Source organism: Sylvia atricapilla, chromosome 1, assembly GCF_009819655.1.
Source record: "Sylvia atricapilla isolate bSylAtr1 chromosome 1, bSylAtr1.pri, whole genome shotgun sequence".
NCBI classification, from domain to species: domain Eukaryota; kingdom Metazoa; phylum Chordata; class Aves; order Passeriformes; family Sylviidae; genus Sylvia; species Sylvia atricapilla.
In genome coordinates this window covers 145,203,621-145,230,338 of record NC_089140.1, presented here as the reverse complement: position 1 = coordinate 145,230,338, position 26,718 = coordinate 145,203,621, and the positions used below count along the sequence as shown (strand labels likewise).

At 42.5% G+C, this 26,718-nt stretch overlaps 2 protein-coding genes across 3 annotated transcripts in view; one reads left to right on the top strand and one right to left on the bottom strand.

The window, feature by feature from the left end:
- The window catches only part of NDRG1 (N-myc downstream regulated 1), a 39,728-nt gene extending 26,969 nt beyond the window's left edge, over nucleotides 1-12,759 (top strand). For both annotated transcript variants that reach the window (XM_066336364.1, XM_066336356.1), the window contains exons 6-16: nucleotides 639-701; nucleotides 2,278-2,338; nucleotides 2,802-2,888; nucleotides 4,078-4,134; nucleotides 5,077-5,180; nucleotides 5,558-5,614; nucleotides 6,428-6,479; nucleotides 7,253-7,300; nucleotides 8,806-8,841; nucleotides 10,141-10,192; nucleotides 10,914-12,759. In XM_066336364.1, the coding sequence (XP_066192461.1) occupies nucleotides 639-701; nucleotides 2,278-2,338; nucleotides 2,802-2,888; nucleotides 4,078-4,134; nucleotides 5,077-5,180; nucleotides 5,558-5,614; nucleotides 6,428-6,479; nucleotides 7,253-7,300; nucleotides 8,806-8,841; nucleotides 10,141-10,192; nucleotides 10,914-11,179 (883 nt within the window). In that variant the 3' untranslated portion in view covers nucleotides 11,180-12,759. The remainder of the gene's footprint in view (nucleotides 1-638; nucleotides 702-2,277; nucleotides 2,339-2,801; nucleotides 2,889-4,077; nucleotides 4,135-5,076; nucleotides 5,181-5,557; nucleotides 5,615-6,427; nucleotides 6,480-7,252; nucleotides 7,301-8,805; nucleotides 8,842-10,140; nucleotides 10,193-10,913) is intronic.
- Nucleotides 12,760-22,579: 9,820 nt separating this feature from the next.
- The window catches only part of CCN4 (cellular communication network factor 4), a 50,690-nt gene continuing 46,551 nt past the window's right edge, over nucleotides 22,580-26,718 (bottom strand). Inside the window, exons 6-8 of the mRNA XM_066317057.1 lie at nucleotides 25,898-26,155; nucleotides 23,781-23,974; nucleotides 22,580-22,955 (exon numbers count right to left, since the gene is read on the bottom strand). Coding sequence (XP_066173154.1) covers nucleotides 22,656-22,955; nucleotides 23,781-23,974; nucleotides 25,898-26,155 — 752 coding nt within the window. The 3' untranslated portion in view covers nucleotides 22,580-22,655. The remainder of the gene's footprint in view (nucleotides 22,956-23,780; nucleotides 23,975-25,897; nucleotides 26,156-26,718) is intronic.

Here is a 26,718-nt window from a genome sequence, read left to right as displayed (position 1 = left end):
TGTTTCCCACATGCTACTCAGTTGAAATTTTGCTCAGAATCTTCTACTCGGAGTTTTATTTCTGCTTTTAAGAAGACCAGGAGCATTAACAAAGAGCTGGTTTTACTGATCCTTCTTCATCAGCTTCACAGCCTTTCTTATGCCTTCATTTTATTCATCAATATTAATGGAAAGCTATTCTCATTTATCCTATGATAATGTTTGTGCCCCTAAAAACACCCGTGTAAGTTTTTTGCCAAATATCTGAAACTCATTTCTGTACTCTCTGATTATGTAATACTGGGAAACTTTTTTTGTGGTGGACTAGAAACACAAACATTGTGGTTGGAAACTCATTTCTCTTACTCAAATTTTTTCATAAGTTCTGAGTGTTAACTTTCCTTGGGAAAGATTCACTGTGGTCTGTTTTGGTCTTAGGCATCTATTGTCCTGTAACTTATAGAATATATATAGATTATGCTAATATTTCTGCAGAATTACTTGTGCTTGCTCCTGATTTAAATTCAGCTCATACACTCAATGATCTCATGATGACCGCATTTGGTACTAGCCCTACAGTGATCACTGTGTCTCTAAAATATGCCAGTGCACACTGCTGGATAGGATGTAGTAACTCCTCAAAAACGTGCTTGTTTTAGATATGTGTATCCCTCCATGGATCAGCTGGCTGAAATGATTCCTGGAATCCTGAAACAGTTTGGGTGAGTGCAGAATTGTTTACTTATTTTTCTTATTCTCTCTACTTGGCTCACTGAAAGAGCAGGCATTTGCTTGGGCTTGGCTGTCTGGCATTTTGTTTCCTAGAACTACACTTGTGGTTGTTTTGGATTCCTCTGTTATAGGTGGATTGCTTTTGCCTTGGTATCTGAAACAGCTTTTTTTTTTTTTTTTGGCCCTTTTTGAAATGTCTGTTTATTTTTAAACAGGAAGCAGCTTAGGAGAAATCCCATGTGCCTAATTTAGGGGCTTCCTCCAGCATTCTCTGCATCGCCCTCGCAGGGGCAGGGCACAGACAAATCTGTTCTTCCCACTGTAACAACCCACGTTTTCCTGTGTGGTTTAGCAGGGGAAAAAAGAGTCAGTCCCATCTGAAGATATTTACTGTTTTGCTTCTGTGTCTTGAGTGTTGTAGGGGGTCAGTCTGACCTTCCTGAGCCTCTAGTAAATGTAGATGCCAGCTTACCAGTGTGGAAAGACCTAGTGGCAGTGTTCCTGGGTTGTCTACCTGCACCATGTTTGGGGATTTGTCCTCCCTTAAAGTTCAGCTTTAGCAGGAGCTGTAGCTGAGAAAGATTGCTTTTCTGTGGAGGTCATGCTCCTGGTATGCAGTGGAGAGGGCAGGTAGACACCTCCAAGGGGTTTTTAGAACAAGCAGAGAAAACTTGGCACTCAGGGTTAGGCAGCTTTGGAAAACACAGGCTGGAGCATCTCCCCACTTTAGGCATTGCACAGTTATAACCAGCTCTTACAGTACTGTGGACCAGTTTATCTCACTGCCACCTTAGGGGATGTATTTTTTGAACTGCCGAATGTCAGGCACTGGGTTGTCAGTTCTGTTGCACTGTGCAAAAAAAAAAATGTGACCAATGACATCAGTACCTTGAAAATCAATTAAACTGAAATGTGTTTACAAAGTCTTGATTTAATATTGTTAATAAGAATCAAAACTGCCATCAGGTATTTTCCTAAAAGCATTGAATAACCTGCTTTTTCTCAGTGGTTTTCTCTAGCCTCCCCTTCCATATATTTTCTATGACCCTGAAGGTGATGCTTTAAACCTGATTTCAGTTAATGCAAATATTTGGTTTGTTTCTGCCCTGTTTGGTTATGAAGTTTAAACTTCATCACCCCAGTGAGTGGATAGCAGGAGATGTTTCCTTGCCAGGCTCCTGTTAGAGAGGAGAGGACCCAGTGCCCCTGTTGTATGGCTGTGATGGGGAGGGGGAAGCTTTGTATTTAGCCTGCAGATTGCAGGTCTGTATCTTATAAGTTTTTCTGGCAGAGACTAATCTTTTCCTCCCAGGATCAGAACAATGCTGTGGCTGCTCAGTATATTTACTTAAAGATAAGTGAGGATAGCTGCTGTCCTGCAGTGCACAAGGACCAGGGTCCTGCAAATGTTTCTGGGGCCATTGACATTTCTGAGGCTCCACAGCTTGCCCAAGCTGAGCCCACCCTTCTGTACACACACACTGCAGTGTGAAAGAGGAAGGCTACTGCTGCAATTTATTTTCAGCACCCTTCCTCATTTGTCTCTTCTCTTTCATTGCTGTGCAGGCTGAAGACCATCATAGGAATGGGAACTGGAGCTGGTGCCTACATTTTAACCAGATTTGCTGTAAGTTTTGTGGAGCTTCCCTAAAGCCTGAAACCTGATTTCCCTTACACGTTGCTGTCCCTATAGCATGCATGGAGAATTCCTGTTCTGCTGTGCCCAGTTAAGTATACAAGCCAAGGCTTTTAAGTGAAATACCACAATCTGCAGGATAGCTAATCCAGAAGACATAGATTTTCCATTTTAAGGCCTGGGCTCTACCCAGTTAATTTGCAGAAGGTTTTTATAATGGGAGTTCTCTATTTAAACTGAGGGTGGAGAAAAAGTTAAATTCTAATGTTCTCCATCTGCTCAGTTGAATTGATCTAATGAATTTTTTTTTCCATACATATACTTCTTTTCTGCAAAATAAAACTAAACCTACTGCTTTTTTCCCCACGGCATAATTTTCTAATTTATTTTTTTTTTTTGCTGACTGTCAAGTTGCAAAGAATATCTGATGAATCTTAGACCTTCTCTTTTGCAGTTAAACCACGCAGAGATGGTGGAGGGATTAGTTCTCATTAATGTAAACCCTTGTGCTGAAGGTTGGATGGACTGGGCAGCAACTAAGGTAAAAAAATTTAAATTAGAAAAATAAATCTTACTGCAAGCCTGTGAGACATGAGGAGCTTGGCAGTCTCGTATGTCAAGGCATGTCTGTAGATACTAAACATCCTGGGTGTCCTAATTCCTTTGGTGTTTATTCTTCCATTTGCAAAAATACTCCATACAGGGGTAGTGATAGAAATAGGTACTTTAAGAAAACAGATTCATTGTGGCATAATGGAGCTACTGGGACAATTCTTAAGAGCTCATAACTACTGGGGAGAACAGTTTACCTGGACGTGGTAGTTTTGGGAACATCTTTCAAGAAAACTTCAAGTGCAGTGTAGCATTCAGTACTTTCTGGGCCATGGTTTTGTTTACCAACGCAGTCTAAAATATGAAGCAGAGCACAGAAAAATGTCCAGAACAGCATTATCCAGTTTCAATCATCTGAGCGTCTTAGATGCCAAAAGTATTTGGAAAAGAATATTGGTACAGATTGTTCATACAACCTGAAAATGTTGACATAAAAGAAACTCCTATGAGAAACTTGCAGAGCCATGATGTAACATTCTTTCAAGGCTTAGATACTAACTATATTCCTATATCAAACTTACCAAAATAAACTGATAGACAAACTAATTTAAATGAAATGTAGTAACTTTTCTGTGCTGAAATGAACCTACTGTCTCATTTTGATTCTCAATCAAATGCCTCAGGGCATTAAATTCTTCCACATCTGTGCCTCTGCCTTTCCCCTCTCAAGGTGAGAATGGCTCACCTCAAAAGCACAGCAGGTGCCTTATGTTCTTAGTCCTTCCAAAGCAGGAGCATTTACTGGGGGTTGTGGGCTTCTGGTACCAGTTCCATTGCATTGTCAGGTTATTGGGGAGGACAGTGGGCAGTGGGGTTAAATGACACTCAGCTGGCTGGTTTGCTTGGTGTTCTTGCAGGGAGTGATTCCCTACACACCCATTCCCCCAGCAGTGTATTCTCTGTATAACTGCATTAGTGAAGTCAACTGATGAGAATGGCTCAAACATAAACACCTAATGGTGTTCTAGTTGGGTCGAGGGGGTAAAATATCAGTTTAGGATATCATACATGTAGAGAGAGCAGAGAAAAAGCCATTAATCTATTTATGGGTAATTGGAAAGTGTCATTTGTTCAGGGGCCGTGTTAATAGCAGATACTCAGGTAATCTTGCTGTTCAGATTTCAGGTTGGACAAATGCCTTGCCAGACATGGTCATTTCACATCTATTTGGAAAGGTAATGTTCAAAAGATTCCTCTGATGTATTCAGTCATCTGTATTTACCTCCTGGGGCTTGGAGGAGTGTGGAAGCTTTCAATTAAACAACAAAAGATGAAGTTAAACTGTGAGATAGGATTCATACTTGTGTCCCCAGCATTTTGGGCAGTATTCTATCATGGGATTTTCTGTGTCCTGAGTACTCAAGTGCACCTCAGTTGTGACAACTCTAATAGGAGCAGCTCCCTGTACAGGCAGCCAACACTTAAACATGAGTATGGGAGTTGTATATCCTCATGTTCTGAGCTGAAAAACACCACAGAGTTTTTAAAATATAATATACTTGTAACTCTGTGACAGCTGGTTATTAGTATTAATGGTGCTCTCCAGTGCAAGCCTAATGCAAAGTGCTGGACTGTTTTCTGAGGCTACTTTGCTGTGCTTGAAATTGTTAGTAAATGCAATGGAAAACTCCATTCCAGCAGAAACAGGAACTAATCTATAAAGACTTTAGAACCCAACTGTTTGAAAATGTTACTGATTGAAGTCGTCAAAGCTTAGTTATTTACTATTGTGAAATTGAGTTCCATGTTACGTGTTTGTAAGCTTTCAACATCTGCTTTACCCTGGAAACATTTATTAGGCTTCTTACCCTGAATCTTCTTTTTGTTTGTTTTAAAACCTTACACTTGTCTGAGTGTAACCATCTGCACTACAACATGTTTTACAATAGTGAGACTTTAACATTACAACATAATTGAGTTTTAAAGTGAAAATTGTGGTACTGCAATCAGAAGCTAATATTAATTCTGGGTGACTCCACTGGGTGCTGAAAGCTGTCCCTTCCCTCAAGGTGCACTCCTGTTGTGCAGATGTAAGTCTGATACACAACCACTGTGCCATGTCTTCAGATCCTTTCAGGAAATAGCCCCTGTTCTGAACAATTCTGTCTCCACTTTAGGAAGAGATTCACAGCAACCATGACCTGATCCATACTTACCGTCAGCATATCATTAATGATATGAATCAAACCAACCTTCATCTCTTTGTCAACTCTTACAACAGGTAAATACATTTACCTGATTTCTAACTGGAAACTTTCAGGAGGCTGTCCAGCTCTTTAGAGACAGTATTTCTTGTGTGGTGGGATTACATGTGTTCCCCCAGTGTAAAGTTCTGCTTAATAGTGCCTTTAGGGACCTCAGGTTTACTCATTGGAGAAGGACCTTGTGCATTTGTGGGGTGAAAGGTTGTACACTGGGAACTGAACTATGACATTGATCCTTCAGTCTAAATGTATCTACATCAGTAATAGAGGCCACTACATGTGTCAGATTAAGTTAACACATGAGTGTCTGTGCTTTCTCTCAACTAGAAGAATGTAGAAGTATGTATAAAATTCCTGTGTATTAAAGGCCTTTTTCCTCTCCATTTCCTTTCAGTCGGCGAGACCTAGAGATTGAGCGCCCTGTTCCAGGAGTAAATGTTGTCACCCTTCAGTAAGTATTTTATTTGAGAGCTTACTGCAAGTCAGGGACTGCCATTAGGAAGAACTCCTCTCTTCAGACCTGGCAAACATAATGAAATTGAAAGTTAAGTAGTTCCCGTCACTGTGCATCCGAAAATTTGGATGTACTTTTCAAGTACTTACAAAGTACTTGGAAAGTTAGTGTGTTTAGATTCATGCAGAAATATGTTATAGCTAATGGAAATTTTAGCTCTGAGGGCCTTTGAGCTTTACTTACTCAAGCAAAAAACCCCAGCCTAAAACCATTGAGAAAACCAACCAAACAACAAAAACTTTCAGGAAGATAGAGCAGGTATGAGAATGACTGACTGTCAGATCTGCCTTTTCCTTATGCTGCAACTTGTGCAACATAGATTGTCAAGTCCTCCCTAGCTCAGCTGCTGATGGTTATACACAGGAGACTCTGTTGCTCTGACAATCTGCTTGGAATTGGATGGACAGATCCAAAAGCTGGAGCTCAGGGGCCTGGGGGCTGGTAGGTGCGAGACTGATGCTAATGCCCACATTCAATTTCTTACAAAGCAAGGAAGGAATAAGAGCACTGGCAAGGGCTGATTTGCTGCCAGCTGGGGAAAAGAATGGGTTCTCAGGCAAAGAATCAGAGCATGTCAGCAGATCTGCAGCTAATGCAGGATTTGATGTATCTTTAAGGTGTCTGGAATACAAGCCAAATAATTTTCTCACACTTAACTGTCTCACCCTTCCAGGGACCCAAAATGTAGCTCAGGGCAGGTCTGGGCTGGGTGGCAGAAGGGTGACACCACTCATGTGTGCTTCTTTGCAGGTGTCCTGTCCTCCTGGTGGTGGGTGACAGCTCCCCGGCGGTGGATGCTGTGGTGGGTACCTCGAGCCATCTCTGCCACCCTGCTGAGGATGGGAGGGCGATCCAAGGGGCTGTGAGAGGCCAGCAGAGCCCCTGCCACACAGCAGCCCTGCTGGCTATCAGTCCAGCCCAGTGGCTCTCCTCTTCCAGACCGCAGGAGAGCTGCCATTAATTCCATGCTGTTTGTCCCCTCTGCCTGTGCACTATTATTTAATAGCTACCACCTTAGGAACAATCACCACAGCAGTTCCAGTGAACCGCAAATATTTTCCTTTGGAGAGGAATCTGCTGCTGGTATTTTAACTTGCTGTGTGGTGCTGGAGCTCTGCCCTGGGTCACTCTGGTAGTGAAAAGCTTCTTTTTGACCATTATAACTCTCCCCAGATGACTGGATGACTTCAAATGTTGTGCCTTAATGGGCATGCCCAGTCTGCTGGCCCGTGGCCACATGGCTGCTCACCACTTGGGACACTACCAGATGACCCCAAATCACAAGATAAACAACACTTGTTGCCATTGAAGTCCCAGAAACAGATGAAAAAAATGTCTCCAGTTCCCAACTATGGTTTTGTACATGGAAAAATGCAGTTAAAAATGTGAGCTGACTTACTTGGGATTAAAGATGTGTATATGTATCCATAGAGTCTTCACACAGAATCATAAGACAGCCAGTTTAGTCTGTATTTAGCCAGAAAGGAAGGTGGAAGGTGTTGGATCTGGTTTTGTACAGGAGCTCCTACTTGAAATTTTGTGGGCAATGCCTTATGCTGCTATTCTTTTCTACAGGTTGAATGCAACTCAAAGCTGGACCCAACAAGGACCACGCTTCTGAAGGTAATAACAAAACCTGTACTTTTTAAAATAAACATTCCTCTCACAGAAAGCCAGTTGGATTAGCTAAAAAAGCAGAACTAGAGTGATGTGTTGCTATACCAATAATACAGTGTGATTTAAAGTTCTGATTTAAAAAGATAGTTCCTTCAGGGTGAGAGTATTTTAGTGGGATAAACAAGACTAGGGGCTTCTTGTCAGAATTAACAGCAGGGAATTTCTCAGCTCCTCTGTTTTAGAATAGTAGTGATGAGAGTTGAAATGTTCAGTATTTCACATACCCATAATGAATTTGACTAGAGCTGGCAAAGCTGATCTTGAGATATTTTGCAAGGTTCGAAAAGCTGTGAATAGAGTAGGAGTGCAAACCAGTTCATTCTGTTCCTGTGCTTGTCTCTCAGCAATAATGTCAGGTGAATCAACAGATAATCTATCAGCCACAGTTTGGTCAACCTGCCTTTTATGAGGGTACAGTCCAGGACATCTTACTGCTATTTTCCAGAAAAACTGATAAAATGCACTTAGAGACAGCAGACCATCATGCAAAGGCTTTGGCTGATATTTGGCATTCAGAGTATGAATGCAATCTTCAGCTTGTTACTGATGAAGCAATAGCATGCAAACAGTGGAACAAGTTTGGTCATGCTTTGCTGACAGCTTCTACTGCATCTCTCTTCAGTGAACTAGTCTGTGAAAATTATCATAAAGATTTATTTTTTTTTCCTCCTAACATTGAGTTACAGTGCCCTATAATGTGGGTGTGGCAAATACCCTAAGAAAGTTTGTGACACTGTCTCAGACCTTGTATCTGTGGCCAGCCTTTGCTCAGTCCAGGGATATTCTGCTGGAGGCCTGTTTTGCTGCTAACTAATCCTAGATAGGATTGGGGCTTTCCTGTAATTTACAGCTCTGCTGTTTTCAGCTTGTAGTGTTCCTTGGAACAGGACTGTTTTTGTTGGGTTGACTTTGAGGGGTGGAGTGGCAGGAAAAATGAAACGCTCCAAAAATATTTCATGCACTCAAGATAGCTTTTCTCATTCGGCTTTCCCTGCTTCCATTGGCAAGTCAGGCTGATGCTTGCCATCAGCAATCTCAGCAGATAGTTCTTTCCCTCTCACCTCTGAGCTTTAGGTGTTTGTTTTCTCTACCCTGTTTGTCATCCAGGTCAATACAGAGTCATATTATTGTAATTCGGAGCTGAACTTGCAACCAGGACTAAAAGGCTGGTTTCTAAGAAACTGGTAATCGCTGCCCAGCCAAAAGCCTTTGTAGCTCCAGCTGATGCTTTCCCTGAGCATCAAGGCACTTTGTGGTTTTCTGGGGTGCAGCCGTAGCTTTCATAAACATTTAACAGCTTGTTTTGATATGTTCATCCACGTGTATGTTACTCACACAGCAAAAGAAGTGTTTTTTTCTGCCAGATAGCTGAAAAGGTCATATCAATATATCCTGAGCATAAGTGAGTTCCTCTGGCATTAGATTGACTGGCTGTTCTCATCCCATTTCAGATGGCTGACTGCGGTGGGCTCCCCCAGGTTTCCCAGGTAGGATTTGGCTGGCGGAAATCCCACTAATCACATTCTGCAGCGTATCAGACTGCAACACATGGGTGTTTTCCTGTAGGGTTCTTGCTGTTCCCAAATGTCAGCCAAAAGGATGGTTATGATTTCATGAATAATGATGTCAGTTGGTCATCTGAGCTTTCTTTTTTTTCTTTAAAGAGCAATGAAGAGCAAAATTAAGATTGGGAGGGGATATTATTTTCTGTCATAGAGTCTTAACCAAGTAAAGAACTGAAGTGAGAATGCAGAGGTATTATTTTATGCCTGTTTACTAAGATAATGGGGATTAAGGCTGACATTTTAACAATATTCTTACTTGGACTATTTATAGTATACACCAGGAAAGTGGGAGGCAGGAAATAACAGTGCTAGGTTATTGCATGCACTGGCTCAGCTCAGTTGGATGGAGTTTCTAAAACACATTTAGGCAAAACTTCCAAGCTCCTAATAGAGCCAGGCTGGCAAAGTTGAGAATTTAATGATGCCCTTGTGTTGTCTCACTAAAAGAGCTGATTTGTAAATTAGTTTTGGAATGTGACCTAACATTTAAACAGATTTCTAAGTAATATAAAGTGGTGTTTGTGAACTTCAGGAAAAGCTGAATTTGTAACTGCCTGCAGCTGATGTCCCTGTACAGGCAGTGTATGCTGCAACACTGAGAATTGGGAAAAGGCTTTTTGAAAGCTACACATAGTATGTGCATTGCTTCTGTTATAGAAAGTCCATTCTTTGCAGTGGTTCAGAGAATTATTCAAAAAATATTTTCATGTGACATAATTGAGACTGAAGATTATGTGGCCACTGTTACCAGAGAAGAAAAACAGGGAGTGCCTCATGGCAAGAATGTCAATTGTAGGCAGTTGTGCTTGTGTATTCCTGGTGAGCTTTCTTGCCCTAAAAACATAATCATTAGTTCTGAATTGCTGAATTTGTTCTCTGCTGATTAAGAATTACTCAATTGCCAGTCTTGTATGAACTGCCTTGTACATTTTGTGAGACCAGTTGTTTTACTTTGGTTCACCTGCCTCAGTAACTGCATTAGTCAAATTTTGAGCCAGGTTTAGACCACTTGTGTTCCCTAGATCTCAAATGCAGGTATCCATTTTTTAAAATAATAGAGAGACAACTAGGGAGAGGAATGGGGGAATTTTCTTTTAAATGAAGTTTTCATACAGTCAGTAGAAACCAGAGAATATTTAATAGATCCCTGCATCTTTGGAGTCTGTAACATTGTAATATAACCAGAGCACTGCCTATGATAACTCTGTCTCTCTTTTGCAGCCTGCCAAGCTTGCTGAAGCTTTCAAATACTTTGTTCAGGGAATGGGATACAGTAAGTACTGGTTTTATTGAATGGCTAATCTTGCTACTGAAGTTAATTGGGCATCTAAGCACCCAGAGAGTCTCTGATGCCAGATATGTTACCTTTTGCCTTTTAGATATGCATTTGCAAGGGGGTAAAAAATCCATGCTGTATCTGGGCAAAGGGTTTTCAGACCAAGTGATGTTATTAAATAGTAGAGAGTTTTGTAAACAGCTTATACCCACAAATACCTCTTTTACTTTATCTTGATGTTTTTAAGGTAATTTGTAATAGCGTCCTCTCGTGGCATCTAATGATACGGTTCATCCACTGCACACAACATTTAAAAACCTCATTTGGCTCAGAGACTTCTTTGAGTTGTGGCTGTTTATTTTTACATAGCTGCTTCTGACAGCTGCTCTGAGGATGCACTCTGAGCCTGGGCTGCCAGTAAAGGTTGAATATTGCAAAGTAATGGGAGGGTTGATGAGTCTCTTCAGTTTCTCTCTGGTCCTTGCAGCCACAGCAATGTGCCCTAAAGCTTCTTTACTCGCTCAGCCCTGGCCACTAACCCCACTGCAGTAATTTGATCTCTTTGACTACATGCCTGGAGCAGGGGAGGTACTTCTGCATGTGAAGGTACCCTGGAACATACCTGTTCCACCGTGGAGGCTCCTGCAGGGGTGGTGAAGGCCGGGAGGAAGGGAAGGGCTCCTTCCAGCGAGGTGTTAATGGTCGGCTCTCCTTGCAGTGCCCTCGGCCAGCATGACCAGGCTGATGAGGTCCCGCACTGCCTCTGGCTCCAGCGTCACCTCCTTGGAAGGACAGAGGAGCCGCTCCCACACCGGGGAAGGCACCAGGAGCCGCTCCCACACCGGGGAGGGAACGAGGAGCCGCTCCCACACCGGGGACGGCTCCAGGAACCGCTCCCACACAGACACACGGATCGAGCTGACGCCGAACTCGGCGAGCAACGCTGAACAATCAAGCCCCAAGTCCATGGAAGTGTCCTGTTAGATGGCTGTGGGAGGCTTTAAACTGGTCACAGTGTGAAAAAGTAATGGATGCCCCCTGTGTATCACAAAAACATAACTGGTATTAATCTCTAGCTATTCTGTAGGATGAACTCTGTTCACCAGGGTCTGAGAGGGACCAAAGAAAAGAAGCATCTCATTTGCTCTATCATTATTCTTGTATCTCAGACAGCTGCTGCTATTGTGCCCTCCTTCAGTGGATGCCAAATTCTAAAGGATACTTGCCAAAAGCTGATGTGGTTGTAAACACTTCAGAGTCAAACCAGAATTGCTCAATACCCTCCTTTAAAATCAAAGCTGTTACAGTCCCCTTTATCTCTTATTCTCTTGAAGTAAACTGGCACAATTTGAGATGAGTTTCAAAGCGGGGGAGAAAAAAAAAAACAACTTTTAAGGATGACTTTAAGAAAAGGAAATGAAACAAATGTGTTATGGCCTCATGTTGAAGCTGGAGTTGAATTCATTGTATATAGCTTGACTTCAAATGATAGAAAAGTTAATGTATCGTGCATTTATAGGCCTTCTAATTCATTAGTATTCAAGCCTGTTTTCCTATGTACAATAATATACTACTAAAATAGGCAATTTTAATGTGACTTTGAGATGAACTAAATCTTTACGGTTTTTCATTTCACTTTTTTGAAATTTAGTTCCAGTCTTCCTTCCTTCCCCCCCTCCTATACCCTAAAACCTGCTTAGCCAAATGAGGACAGAGTTTTAATTTGGTAAGCAAGGTAGGATTTCCTGTTTGGGAACTTGGGCTAAAGGGTTTACCAAACTGCAGAAGCTGGTGTAGTTATAACAAGTAGGGTAGCTGTACATGCCAGCTAAGCAGAAACAGCTTGATATTTCCTTCAGAAAGCTTCTTTGCAGCTCGAGTTTTTTGTGTCCAGCACAATTGTAATAAATTTGGAATTCTGTAAGCAAAGACAGATCCAGCTGTTCTTTGTCAGGAGAGATGAATGACTGTGGGATGGGCATGTAATTAGATACTGTACATTCAACTGCCACTAATTACTAGATTTGAAACTGATGAGATCTCACTGGTGCTGAAAAGCGTATTCCACAAAGTGGTGGAGCAGCAACACTGTATCTCTGGAATACAGTGTCTAATGACTTTGTAAATGTCATGATCTGCTGGTTCTGCATCTTTGCATAGCCTCCTTGGGTTGCTTCCTTTGAAGCTAGTGGCTTGATACCTTTCTGCCACTCAGAATGTCACAGTTGGGTGTTCTTAAGTTTGTCCTTCCGTAGCTAGTGGGACAGGATTTCCAGAGCTCCAGTGCATACCTGCTGAAGTGCAGTCCTCACAGACAAAAAGCTCAAATGCCGAGCAGTTAAATAGCAAACGTTAATACTTTGGGATTGCTTGTTCAGAAGAACACCATCTAGGTTCCTTTATATCGACTAACTTCGGCTCTTGTGTAGAATATCCATAACATTTTGTGGGAAGAACAGACAATTTCCAGAAAGAATAAAGTTATTGTGTAAAGTCTATCAAGAAAAGTTTCTTAATGAAGTATTTGTATTTATTTCAAAACAAATAAATTTGTAACTTTGCAATGTCTGGTGTCTTCATATTTTACCAGGAGTACAATAATCCTTTTCAGTTGAAATATATTCTTGTCATCCCTTTATATCAATTTTTATTATTTTGCTCAGATCTCTCATTCCCTACTTTTGTGCTCAGAGGTTTCCTTCCTCCAGCCTGCTGTTCTAAGAAAACACCACATACTTCAGCATAGACTGACTATTTTAGTACTAAAGGATATAGAAATATAGAAAAAATATAGAGCCATGATAAAGGCCACTATTTGCTGTTTGAGCTTTTTTTCTGTCTCCCTGGATGAAGTATTGTCTAGTGCACAGGTCTGGGGTCTGACTTCCTCGCTGGGGTTGGTGCCACACTCATTGCATCCTTTTTGATCTTTGAGTCCATTGATATGATTAATTCCCCACGAATAGCTGGCATTATTCAGGCCTCCTGCCTGAAATTGCAGATGCCACTTGGATTTTCTAAAGGTGGTTCTTTTTGGAGCTCTTACAAGAATGTAACTTCAGGAAAGCAAAGATTAACCTAGTGACTTACTTTACATTCTGGAGTTTTCAGGGACAAGTGCTTTGATGACTTTGCTGGGACTATTTTGGGCTGCTCGTTCCTCCTGTATCTCAAAAAATCCTGTGATAGGAAGATGCAAAAGCAAATATTTGTAATGTCTGAGCCAAGGCTCTACTAGATGTGATGATTCAGCAGTCAGGGTTGGACTGATACCAGCAAAGGGCTTGACAGCCAGTGCCAGTGAAAACAGGAGGAACCTGTGCCAACTCATCTTACAAAAGAAGAGCAAAGTTACGTTCTTTGCTGAGCTTTTCTGGGAATAGCTAATCATTCCTTCCACAAGGACGCCATGGTGTGCCTGTCAAGCCTAGGCAGTTTATTTTGGTTTAATGGGGAGGAATGCATCCAAGCCTTATTGCAGCACAAAGGGATCTGCGAGCACTTCTGAGCTGCAAGGAGTTGCTAGGATCGCCATAAATGTCAGCTTTGCAATCAGAAGTGTTCATTTGGCAAAGAACACTGTGTTCCTGTGCATAAAAGCTGGAGGGCAGCACAGAGGAGTGGTGTTCTTACCTTTTACAAGGAGTTATGACTCCTCTTTCCCTACAGTTCTGGTCTCCTGGCATTTTTAGCTTCTGTTGTAACTAAAGTGCTGCAAGTGGCTTGCAGATTTATTAGAAATTTTTATAAAAACCCTTCCCAGACCTGCAAATGCTGATTTCTGCATTAGTGTTGAAGACAAAATTAGCCTGGATATTGTAGAATCATTAACCTGGAAACAGGAGCTAGGGTTTCACTTTTTTCCAAGCGTGAATGGCCGCCAGGGAGCAAGGAGCTACTGTGGCATAGAGGAAATTCTGATTAAGTAGCAAGAGGTTTCCAGAAAATAATCAGTTTGCCCCTCATAGTGCTTTAGGGGCTATAAAGAAAGAAAACAGGATGGGCTCCTAGGGACCATGACGCTTCCTGATTGCATTAGTGTATCTCAATGCCAAAACTTTACTGCAGTGGTACTCTTCAAAACCAGAAATAATAGAAAGGATGTCATTGCTGAAATCCAAATTATTTCCACCTCTGCCTGGGCCTCGACATCCACTGTATAAAAATCTGGCTAAACTTCATGCTATCTTCCCCACTCCTCCCTCTCCTTTGCAGAGGGGGAGTGGATGTGCCAATGCCATGTCCTGTGGCAGCAGGACTTTTGTGCTGAAGGATGCTGCTGCTTTCCTCTTTAAAAGTCTCTATCGACTGAACAGCTGGAAACTTTAACCTAGATGTGTTTTTGAGGTTTATGATTGATGTCATGTGTTGTGAGTGATGGACTGAGCTGGAGTGAAAACTGTTTAGGGCAAAGCTGCTTATTTTTTCTCTCCAGTGCTGGAATCCTCTCCCTGTCTGCTTTTGCATCTTGGGCAGAGTATCTCCTGCAATCCTCAATGTGCCTGTTATGGGGTCTGTTGCAATGGGGTCCACCGACACAACACACTGAGCAGTGTTGCTTGCAGTTTGGCCCTCCCCCCTCCCACATGCTGTCTGCTTTATTTTTTTTCCTTGCACTATTTTGCACTATTTCACAATCACAGGCACAGGAAACCTCTCCCCGTCTGTCTATATGAACAGCTGTTTTGATGTGTGGATTTAGCGTTTCCACTGAGCCAAATATAGACTTTATGTTGGTAGCTGATCACTCCTATGCCTAATGTTTAAATAACTGACAGAAAGGATGTCAGGGTATTTTAAGAACTCAACCCTTCCCCCTCAGCCTTTGTAACAGACAGACACAGCCTCTCACTGTTTCTTTCTATTGCTTCATTAAGGGCTCCATTCATTTTATAAACAACACAGCTGCTGACCAGTGTTAGGGGGGAAGAAAAAGGAAAAATAAAAGGCTTCTGATTGCAACTGCCAGACAGTTCAATGTCTGTTCTCTGCAATTCAGCGTGGGGATTATTCGCTTACCCAGCACTCCTCTGGGCTGGAGGAGAGTTATTATTTTGATGTCTTTAAAGAGGCAGCCCCACATCCCATACACCCTTACATATTTTGGCCACTCGTGCGATGTGCATCAAACACCAGGTGCAGACACCACTGGGCGCGTCCAGAGGAGCCCAAGGGTTGGGAAAGGGGATAGCAGGCAGTTTTCCTTCAAAAGCACCTGCACCAGAGTGACTGTGACCTGCAGTACAGCTGCAAAAAGTATCCTTGAGTGACCTGCCACTCTGCAATTGCTTATGGCTGGAGTGGATTATGGTATTCAGGTCAAGGTCGGTGCGTGGAGGGGGCTGGGGAAGGGCAGGGTTGTTTGCTGGGCAGCAGTACTGGAGAAGGGCTGGGGCAGCTCCAGGCAAAGCCTACACGAGTCAGGACACTTGGAAAAAAGCAGGACGTGCCGTCAGCCTGGGCTTTTCACCCGCTGGCTCTGTGTGTGTATGTACCTCCATGTCTGCACAAGTCTCCACGAGGCTCAGGACCCCACACACAGCACAATGGGCAGGGAAAATGGGGTGATGGAATCTTGTATGGGGTCAGATGTGATAAACCCCACAAAGGTCTGCCACCTCTGAGGGTCCAGCCTTTGCAGAGAAATGGCTTCAAATAATTGTGAGACAGCTCTTCAGGATTGTTTTGTAAAGATTTTAATAAAAGCAAAGCAACAAATGATACAGAAACAAAAGAAAAAGCTGAGAACAGATGTCAAAGAAGCCCTGACACATTGCTAAAACACTGCAAAAAGCACTTGTGTTCCTTTGTGCACCTTCATAAGTATTCAATGATTTAGGAGGGACAACCTGTCTTGCTGCCAGTAGAAGTAGGTACAGATGTTGAGAGACATTTCTAAAACCCAACCAGTGCCCCTGTGCTGGTACCTAGCCAATTACAATGAGAAGACTATGGAAAGTTCTAGTTTAACTTCCTTACATGTTCCTACATGTTCTTACATGAAGCACCTGCTCAGGTGTAGGGGTACACTCTTACAATGGGCTGCTGAGCTGTGGGTCTGCCCCACCCATTGGACCTGTCAGTGCCACAGGGAAAAGCCAATCTTGTAGGGTTGCTTGTAGGGTTTGGCAAGCCTACCCCATGCAAAGGTGCCCCACAGCGGTGAGATGCAGTGTCCAACCAACCTGCTGGACCTCACACCCACACAGATCTCCTCAGCTAGAAAATGGTCATTTACTGACTGCAATATGTTTTCATTCCTTTTTAATGATACTGTGACCAAATCCAAAAAAATCTTAGTTCTTTATCACCAGCTGCTAATGTTAAACATTGATCTGATCCTGTGGTGATTCCTTCTCTGCTGCTCATGTGTGTTTGAGGCAGAGGAGATCCTACAGAAGCAGAGCCTCGCAAAGGGTCAGCACTTTATTTGGAAAGTGCAAAGTACTGAGGAGATTATGGTATTCCCAGACTAGTGAAAGCAGCCAGGAGGCCCTTCATGCAAGACTGTGTGCTGGGCAGCTGCCACACGGGTGAGCAGAGGTTGCTGAGGCCAGAAGGGACTTCTGGTGCCTGTAGAGACAGCAGGGAAATATTGTACCTTTGTTGAAAGCTATTGCCAGAGGCACAGTTGGCTGGAAAATGCTTAAAAATGTAGAGAACTGCCCTTCTTGTGGAAAAAAAAAAAAAAAAAGAAAACAGAGAGAAAGATTTTTTTAAAAGGCACACTGGAGGAGAAGGCTGGGCAGAATGAGGAGAACATGTTTTCTCACCATAAGCACGCCCAACTGACCCATCTCAGTCCGGGACAGGAGGCTACTCACAGTGTCTAAGTTCCAACCAAGGCAAGTAACAGACTTCAGTCTGGAAGGCAAACTCAATTTGTGGGAAAGAAAACACTACAGGTTTTTTTTCTGAAATTAAAAAGTAGGATCTTTACTGGGGTTAGCACAGGGAGTATGTAAATGAAGGGATACAAAAAAAGTGATTCTTTAATTTAAATGTTTTTCCCCATGTCTTTAATAACCTCGTTTCAAAAATTTCAGTACGTATGGCTGCTGCAAACAGGTTACTCCTGCAACTTCTTAAGAGAGCTGATAATGAAGACATGCTTAGACAGGTTGAGTAATACACTCCACTTCGCTCAAAGACTGTGTCCCAAGACCAATAAGTGTTGCAGAAAAAACCTCAAATATATGAGCCAGAATCAGACCAGCAAAGAAATGTAAATTGGGAAACAACTGGCTTTTCCAATCTGTCAAAATATTCAAAATCAAGGAAATGCTCTCAGACCATCCTTTGTTATCACATTAAAGTACCACGTTACTCTTTATTTTTGTGTGTCCTCGAGTTCACAGCTTTGTCATGGATTGCAAATGCCCACTTGGACATTGGCCAATGGGAAGATCAGAAGATCAGAAGAAGATCAGAAAAGGAAAAGAAATGTCAGTCACAGATATATTTCACCTTCATTTGCTTGCCTAAACTTCTAAAGGTGTGTGTCACAGATTCATTAACCATTTGCACTTATTTAATATCTTTAAACCACAGCAGCAACATACCACCTTAGAAAACCTTAATATGATGCTTTACAAACAAGTGATGTGTTATATAGCTGGAGTAACTCAGACTGCTAAACCAATTTTGTTTTCCAATTAATTTTTCATATATTTCAGTATATGAGGCTTACAGAAATAACTCTATAGAAATGTTAAAACTGGAAAGTCACAATTCGAGAAGGTAAATGTATGGAGATGTGTCTCTAGATAGTGAGAATACTATCTCTATCAGTTTAATAAACTGTTCGTTTCAAATTTCCTTCAAGAAAGCTGGGACAAGAAATCCCAGGGTTTAATTTACAAAAATGACACAGGCTTTCTAAATGTTGTGGTTTTCCTGACATATTACATATACACAGCACAACCTATTGAACACACCAAAACCTGGTAACTGCACTACCCCCTCTCCCCTGTTGCCTGCATACCAAAATGGTGTTTTAAATTCCAGCCAACACTCCATGGAAAGGCATTTTAATAAGCTTTATGCCTGCTTCTTTGGTGAGTAGATAACCTGTTTTCTGGGGCTCCCAACCAAGGTGGCTTGAGCTACTGTCCTGACTGGTGAAGCCTCCACAGAAGGCTAATGGCAGTGGTCACTGGAGATAGCTGGAGACTTGCTGTTCATACCAGCATGACCAGACCTTCAAAATCTCACCCTTCATCCCTGACCCAGCCTAGAGGACCAACAGGATGATTGCCATGAGCTGAATGTGTGTCAAGCTGTCTTGGCTTAGGTGGATTGCAAAATTGTCACTCTCATTGTTTCTTTAGCCTTTCACTTGCCCACTGCAGCAGGATCAGGGGTCTGATCCTGGTATCTCCTCAATGCTATAATTGCTCTTCCTTGGATGGTGGTGTTGCTTTCAGGTCCCAGCAGAGACCTGGGCCCATTGCACAAATATGCAATGAGCATCAGCTCCTGCTGGAGGAGTTTTCACTCTCAACATAGGCAATGAACAGCAGGGCCTTGTTGTTCTGGCTCTGAAATCCCAAGGAAAAGTGTAGCAAAGGGCTGGATCCATGAAAGCCTTTGGGGATCTAGATCTTCAATTAATTAAAACAGTAACTTCAAAAGTATCTCTGTAAAAGTTACATGATTTGCCCAGGCTCAGAGGGAGCCAGGGAACTGAATCTAAAGCTGGACTGTTGCCTTAGTCCTAGGGCTAATCTGCTTGTAAACACCCATTAAAACAAATGATCTCAAAAGCACCACAGGCTGCAGATCAAGTTAATTGGCTACAAGTGATGCTCTTCCCCATTTAGAGCCATTGGACACACAACCAGTGGCACAAGCAGAGTAGTAGAGCTAACAGCACTTGTTTTCCTACAGATTTGTGTCAAATGTCCTCACAAAACTCCTTTACAGTAGTTTAATAACCACTGTTCCCCATCTATGATTCCTTCAGCTCTGCCTCCTCCATGGCTACTGGTTTCCAGCTGGCAAATCTATTTAAAAGCACTTTATGCTGCTGCTGGGGTGATGGGGCCACATTGCAGTCGTATTGGGTGCAGTGACTGCCTGGCAGGTGTGCATGGGCTTGACAGGGACAATATGGCCAGCCTCTTCCTTGCCCTGCTCTTTGATTTAATGTTTTATTGCAGAAATTGCAATGCTTCTGAGATCTTTACACTTCTGCCTGCTTTGTTTGACATTTCCCACAAAGGGACTGCCTGACAGACAAACAAATGAACTGTATGGCTGCATACACCCAGTTTCCTTAGGAAACCAGGCTAGAGACAGAAACATCTTGGGTGTGTTGGGCAAGATCTGTGGTTTCCAGGCATCCACTTCCCTAAAAACTGACACGCACTGGAGCTGCTGGTCATGCATTAGCTTTCAATAGCTTCTTTTATCTTTCAGTGAAAGCCCTGTGTTACAGCCACTGCAGCATTTGATTGCTGTGGTTACAGCATTAACAGAGCAAGCCTGTTAAGGAGCACAGTTTTTTATATATGATCTGGTCCTGTTTTCTTGCTTCCTTATGTGTACCTGTAAGGCAGAGAATGACTGTCTGTGCTTATAAACACACATTATACATGCACTGCTTTTAATGCACCATAGGAATATACATATGTAAATATACACACACATACATATATCTCCATGGGCATGTTTCCATATGGTTTTATATATAATATTATATACATTATATAGATGCCTGCATATAATATTTTATAGGTGTGTATACATCTACAGATTAATGTGTATATATATTATATGTGCATATACCTGCATGTATATACATGCATATATCTACATACATGCATATATATGGCATTTTAAGAGGGGCAAGAATTAGAACACAGGGTTCCAAGGTATATTTAGGGGATCTGATTGAGAAAGAGATCCTAGTATGTCTTCCCTGTAACTTCTCATAGAAAACATTTTCTCTTTTGGAAAACATTGTCAAATTCTTGGCCACAGCCTCTTTTTTGTATGTTCACATGGAACTTTTTTACCAAGGGTTGGAGTATGAAATGTAATGTTCTCAGTCTTGCAGGTGCTGAGGTCTTATTTGACAGGAGGCAAATAGGTCAGGTATGACCTCTGCTGTCACATCATCCAGGCCAAGGCCATCATGAGGGTGAATCTTGCAAAATGCTGGTGGCCCCAGGTGCTTTATCACCAGAGAAATAAAGAGAAGAGGGGTTTTGCAACTGCATTGGAACATCTGGGCAGGGATCACCCTTCCTTTCTGCCACTAGAGATTTCATGGAATTTTCAAAAAAGAAATAAAGCTTTAAATTCAGGAGTAACCTAGGCCTATAAAGAATATATGGGCCTTGTATACAAATTAAGATGCTATTGGTGTTACCAGCTTTTGAAGATAGACAGCATTTTTCCCAATTTCTTTTACATAGGCATGGTATTATTTTCAGCCCACTCACAAGAACTTTTATTTCATCATAGCCAGAAAAATTTATGTCTCCCAGAAACAAAGCTTCTGCTGGGTTATCAAGATGAAGACAATTTGCTAGCTGAAAGTAAAATAAACAACTACATCATCCCAAGTTCAGCCCTGTACTGGTGTCACTCAGCAGTTCTACTGTGCCACCAGGGATTTTTTGAATGGATACTACAGTTCTCTTGTTCATGCAGAGACACAATTCTGCTCTCCAAGTGAAGCAACAGCAAACATGCCATGGGGCATGGCTGCTGTACTAACAATTTATTGGAGGAAAAAATCCTGGCTCCAACATCCTTCAGTGGTGATAAATTTCTTACCTGGAAAGGTAATGACAGGGGTTCTTTTCTTCTCTTAGCTGATATTTGTATGTGAAACCACTTCTGTAGAAAATGTTTACATTGATGTCTAAGCCCAGCTGGAATTAATGCACCACAAGCTATGCCAAGGGCTGCCTCTCCTCCTGCATCCATACATTCTCAGAGCTGATGTGGAGCCTAACTCCTGTTTTCTCATTTAACACATGTCCTTTCCTCTACCCCAGTCACGTAAAACAATGATTTGTGTTATTGGCAAAGTGGCAGTGGGAAGAGGCACCTCTGTGCTGGTGGTCCCCAAACACAGGCCATACAATTTCTAGTTCTACTGGAATAAATGGATGCATGAGGTCTTGTCCTTCACATCTTACCTGGCTCTCTACATTTCATCTGCAGAGATATCCTAGGAGCAGTACATCACCTGGGGATTAGATGGCCTATCCTGAAAACATGAGCTCTGGGGTCACTGTTTTGGATTCAGCCAGGCTATTCAAGATCAGAGAAGGCAGAGAACTATGAAAATGTTCCTGGAATAAGATACTTCAAGAGACTAAGATAAGTCCAAGGAGAGCAGGACACAAAAGTTCTTGGACCCAGCCTAATGCAGTGAGAGGCAGAAACATCACACAGAGATTTCAGGAGAAACGTTCTTGTCCCTAGGCTTTTCCCAAGAAATTCACCATGGAGTAGAATCTGACTGAGAATAACAGATAGGTGATTCTAGGACTGATCTCAGTGTGACAGATGCTAGACTTCAGCTGCAAGGGTCAGACCATCAGATCCTGGTGTCTAATGTTGAATATAAAGCATACATGTCAGTTTTCCAGCTTAGACAATAACATTCCAGAAATGACAATAAGGATGCCTGAATCTCATGTCTAAGCTAATGACAGCCATACTTTTGCTGTCATACTAGTGTACTGTTCTTTCCTATGGGCAATTAAATTGCTGGCCTAGTAAATAACAGTGCCAACAGAACTGTCATTTTAGTCCCAGCATTGGTGCATAAAGGGATTTCTGGCTACTGTTATTGGATGAAGATCTATTAGAGTTAAAAATCTTGTTTGTTCAAGGCCTCTTCAAAAACAGTGTGGCAAAACAAAGAGCTTTAACATTGATGCCTTAAGTTTTAGCTTTCATATTTTCCAGATTCTGTACTGCATTAGTGTATGACTCTGAACTTCATATAAAGTGGTAGCAAGTTCTCCTCACAGTTTAGTCAGACAAAACAATCCTTTTCCAGCTCTTGAATGACACTTGCAGCTTCAGGCCCCAAAAAGTATAAACAACAGTGAACTGAGGAGAGCAAACTGGGAGGATGGGACTTCATTACCTGAGGCTGTAGTTGGACAATTAACCCAAATATGTAATAGACCAAAACTTATAAAAGTGTAAAAATTCATGAGTTGGAGTGCATCTTGGGTGTAGCCTCAGCCAGCCTCTTTTACTGCTCAAGGTGTCTCCTTTGAAGGTCTTTTAATAAACACCTACTTTATTCCTCTAACACTGTCTAGCCTCTCTTCTAGGTAGCCTCTCAAGACATCCTAACTCTTTGCTTTGGGAAAACTTTGCTTTGGGAAAAAAGCAAGTTGAACATTGGCAGTGGATGAACATTCTCCTTTTATTTTAAAACCTCTGTAAAATCAGAGCAAAGGATCAATTCCAGCATTCAGCCAATTTAATTAGCGATTTCAGAGTAATCATAGTAATGAGCCAAGTCAGCAAAGATGTCATTGGGGTTCCTGCAGTTCAAGTTGCAAAAACAAGCATTGATCCACATAATTTTCCAGGAAAACTCCGTTCCATCTGGGCACTGGAACCTCACTTCAATAGTCTTGGACTTGTAGGGTGTGCAGCACCTGTTGTCTGTGCAGACTCCACAGTATTTGGGCCTGTATGAATTTTTGCTCACACATCCAGAGATGGTGTAGTTCATGGGTTTGTTCTCCCTGTAGACAGCCAAGCATTTCTTCCCAGGCTAAATCAGAGAACAAAATAAAAACAAAGAGGTTAACATTCAGTGCTGGCACAGGTAAGACATAAAATCCATCTTGCTCTTTACAACTGCCTGAAAGGAGGGCAAGGAAGGGGAGATCAGGGGATCAGGGGACTCAGCCTCTTCTATCAGGTAAACATGATAGGACAAAGAGAATGGCTTCCAATTGTGCCATGAGAGGTTCAGGTTGGATATCAGGAAAAATATCTTCACTGAAAGAGTGGTTAAGCATTTGAAAAAACTGCCCAGTGAAGTGATAGAGTTACCAGCTCTGGAAGTATTCAAAAAACAAACAGACGTGGCACTTGCAGTGTGGTTTATCAAGCATGGTGGTATTCAGTCGAAGATTGGGCTTACTGATCTTGGACATCCTTTCCAACTTTAAGGATTCTATTATTCTATTCTATGATTCCTATGCTTAAAAGGGATTTGTAGCTGTTAGGAAGACTTTTACAGCCTCGAACTAGGTGGTGTGAAAGCTGTAAATGTTTAGACATATGAACCCAAAAGCTGCAAGTAGGATCCTTGTGTAAGAAAGTTCAGACATGCAGAACTGCTTTTCTGCCAGCTGAGTACAGGGCTGTCCGAGCACAGCAGGCTTGGCTTGGCTTTCCCTGCAAGGATATTTTGGCTGGAGCTAAAACTTTCAGGGAAAGGTTTTCATACCAGCACAGGCAGGACACATTTTAGAACTCTGTGCAGCACAGTAAGTCCATGTACAAGTGCAGCCTCATGAGGCCTGACTGCTGCCAAAGAAAGACTGACTCAGTGTCCAGCTGAAGGGGTGCACAAAGAAAGAGTGCCCACCTTGATGTGCTGGGTTATATCCACCTCACAGGGCCTCATGTTGCACAGGCGGCTTTCCTTCAGGAGCCGGCACTGGTCGTTGTCATTGGAAATCCTGGTGGAGATGCCCAGCCCACAGGTCTTGGAGCAGGGACTCCAGGGTGAGGTGTGCACAATGCAGTTCTTCTGCCAGGCTTCATCCTCTCCCTCGTACGCTGTGGACATAGATTAACCCCACATTATCCATCCCTGGCAGCTTTACATATTAAACACCCAGCTCATTGCACATTCAGGCCACTAACCCAAATAATTAAACCACAGCAAAGTGGCTCAGCATTCCTGTGAACTCCCTCATCCCACCCCCTTTGCTGACCTACTTGTGTCAGAGTCTCCATCACTGCGAGCACTCGGGGCCAGGGCTCATTCCTTTATTCCCCTTCACAGCCTCACACAAGGGGGTCCTTGTCTGGGACCCCCAGGTGCTGCCACAATATAAACAATTACAGAAGCCTGAGCCAGCGGCTGGAGAAAGGAGATGAGATCTGATCTCACCATGAAAGTTTATTTCTGAGCCCATTCAATTGGTTCCCTGCAGCAGAAAGTGGTCAACAGTCTCTGCTGGATGGCAGAGGGCTTGGGAAGCAGCCACAGCCTTTCACTGGGAGGAAGAACAGCTTCAATAGCTCTCAGAGAGCTCAGTAGTCATTTGAAAAAAGGGTGGGCTCTGTTTTTAAAGCAGGCAGCAACCCCAGTTATGGTTCTCTTCCAGGCTCACCCAAAGTCCCCACTTCTTTACAGCTCACAAGACAGTCCACAGCCAAAACTCTGATAGAAACTGCTGCCTTGAGTTTGCTCACTGTTATATTTATTGTTATATTAATTATTATATTAAATGCAATAAATACTAGGTCTGACTTCTATACGACCTCTTACAGGAGAAAAGTCAGGAAAGCAAAGCTGTGTTTTGCCCATTTTGGGACACAGGCCATGAGGACAGTTTCAGTAGATGTTTTGAATTTGGACCTACCCCACATTTCAGAGCTATCAGGAACAGAGAAGTGAGGGCTAAACTCTGGTGGTTTTGACTCAGAAATTAAGACCGAAGCTTTGTTTTGTGCAACAAAAGTACAGACCAAGGTTAAGGAAAAAGACCTCTTACCACCAAGGAGCCAAAACCTTTGTTTAAAACAATCCTATCTCTCTTTGAGCTCTGCTTTTGTGAGATGGTCTAAAACATGGAGCTAATGTGGCTAATGTCACTACAGTATGTCAGAGGGCATTTAGACAATAAATTTAAGACATATGGCAAGTTGAGTCGATCTTAAACATTTGGGACCATGTTTGAGGCAAATGATACCACCTCTGAGCACTGAGCTGTGACCATTACCATAAACGTGAGTGTGAGGACAGAAGGTTTAATGATGCCATCAGTTCAGAATGATGAAAAGTTGTACTACACAAAGACAACTTAGCCCAACCCACAGTGAAATTTCCACACAGTAACTGCCTTCAAGGTGTTGTGCAAGTTGGAGACTCCTAAGATACAGGGGCTTTAAAATTGCACTACAACAGCAATATAATCTGGACAGAAAGCCTCAATCCCAAATTAAACTGAGTTCATTCTCTTTCCCAGAGGGTCCAGACTGAGTAAGAAAAAGAATGAAAACAAAGAATTAAAAAAGACTTTTGACATCTTCAAAGTTGCAGCAGATATGTCCTTCAAAGGCAGCTTTGCCACACAGAATTCCAGAATGGTTGAACAAGCATGTTTGATGAATATCATATTCTTAGAATTGTGGAATGGTTTGGGTTGGAAAGGGCCTTAAAGATCATCTCAATCAACCTCCCCTGCCATGGGCAGAGTTAGCACCCACTGTTTCAGGTTGCTCAGGGCCCCATCCAGCCTGGCCTTGAACACCTCCAGGGATGGGGCATCCAAATCCATATTGCTACTAATGAGTTCCACTAGTGTGGCCTGCACTAGTGTAGCCTGTCCTGTCCTTCAGCACATGGTGTGTGGGAGGCTCTGTCTCCCTCACAAAGGTGAGACACCTGCCAGGTCTGGCAGTACGAGATGTTACTTTGCTTGTAGACTCTGCCAGATGGCAAAGGAGAGATCTGCCTCTTTCCCGCCATACCTGCAGAGGCGATGTGACGCGGAGACGTCTTCCTGATTTTCCTGGAGTCATCACAAACCCACTGTTCACAGCACTTCCCTGCAATCTTAATCAGCTTTGGGTTTGGGCACCAGACAAGTGGAGGGCGTGAGTTTGTGCACATGGGAACACAGCCCACGGCCCCATTAATGCACGTGCAGTTGTATTTGCAGTTAGGCTGAAATGTCTCCCCGTTCTTATATCTGACTCCATTGAGGACACATCCTACACCAACAATCTCTGAAAAGAAAGAAAAAGAGAGAAAAAAACACACAGAGCACCATTAAAATACAGGTGGCAAAAAACAGCTCCAATGTGTTCCTTTACCAAGCTGATCCCTGTGCTGGCAGTGGTGCAGAGGGACGTGTTCGGCCTGATGCTGTGCCAAGTGCAGTCACACCATCTAGAAACTGTTTCCATTCTAAATTACAACAGAAAAAGAGAACCTTTTAATGCTTCGATGAAAAAGTAAGTTATAAAGTAAAACAAGTTCTATCCACAAGTTCTTACTCAAAAAACCCAAAAACATTTCATAGCGTGGTGGTAGGAATTACTCAAAGAGGGAGAAATCAAAGCAATTAAAAAAGATATTTAGTGAAATTTGAGGTTTTCAGAGACATATGAGGGGACTTCATGGAGTCACATGTATGACACATCTGTTTACAATAACTGTGGATATCTGAAGCAAAAGGGGAGGACAAACAAGACAGCAAAAGGAGCACCTAAATGGCACTGGATTCCTCTGTTTGGGGATGGGGATCTTACCCAGTCGATCACAGAGCAATTTTCTTGGAAAATGAAAT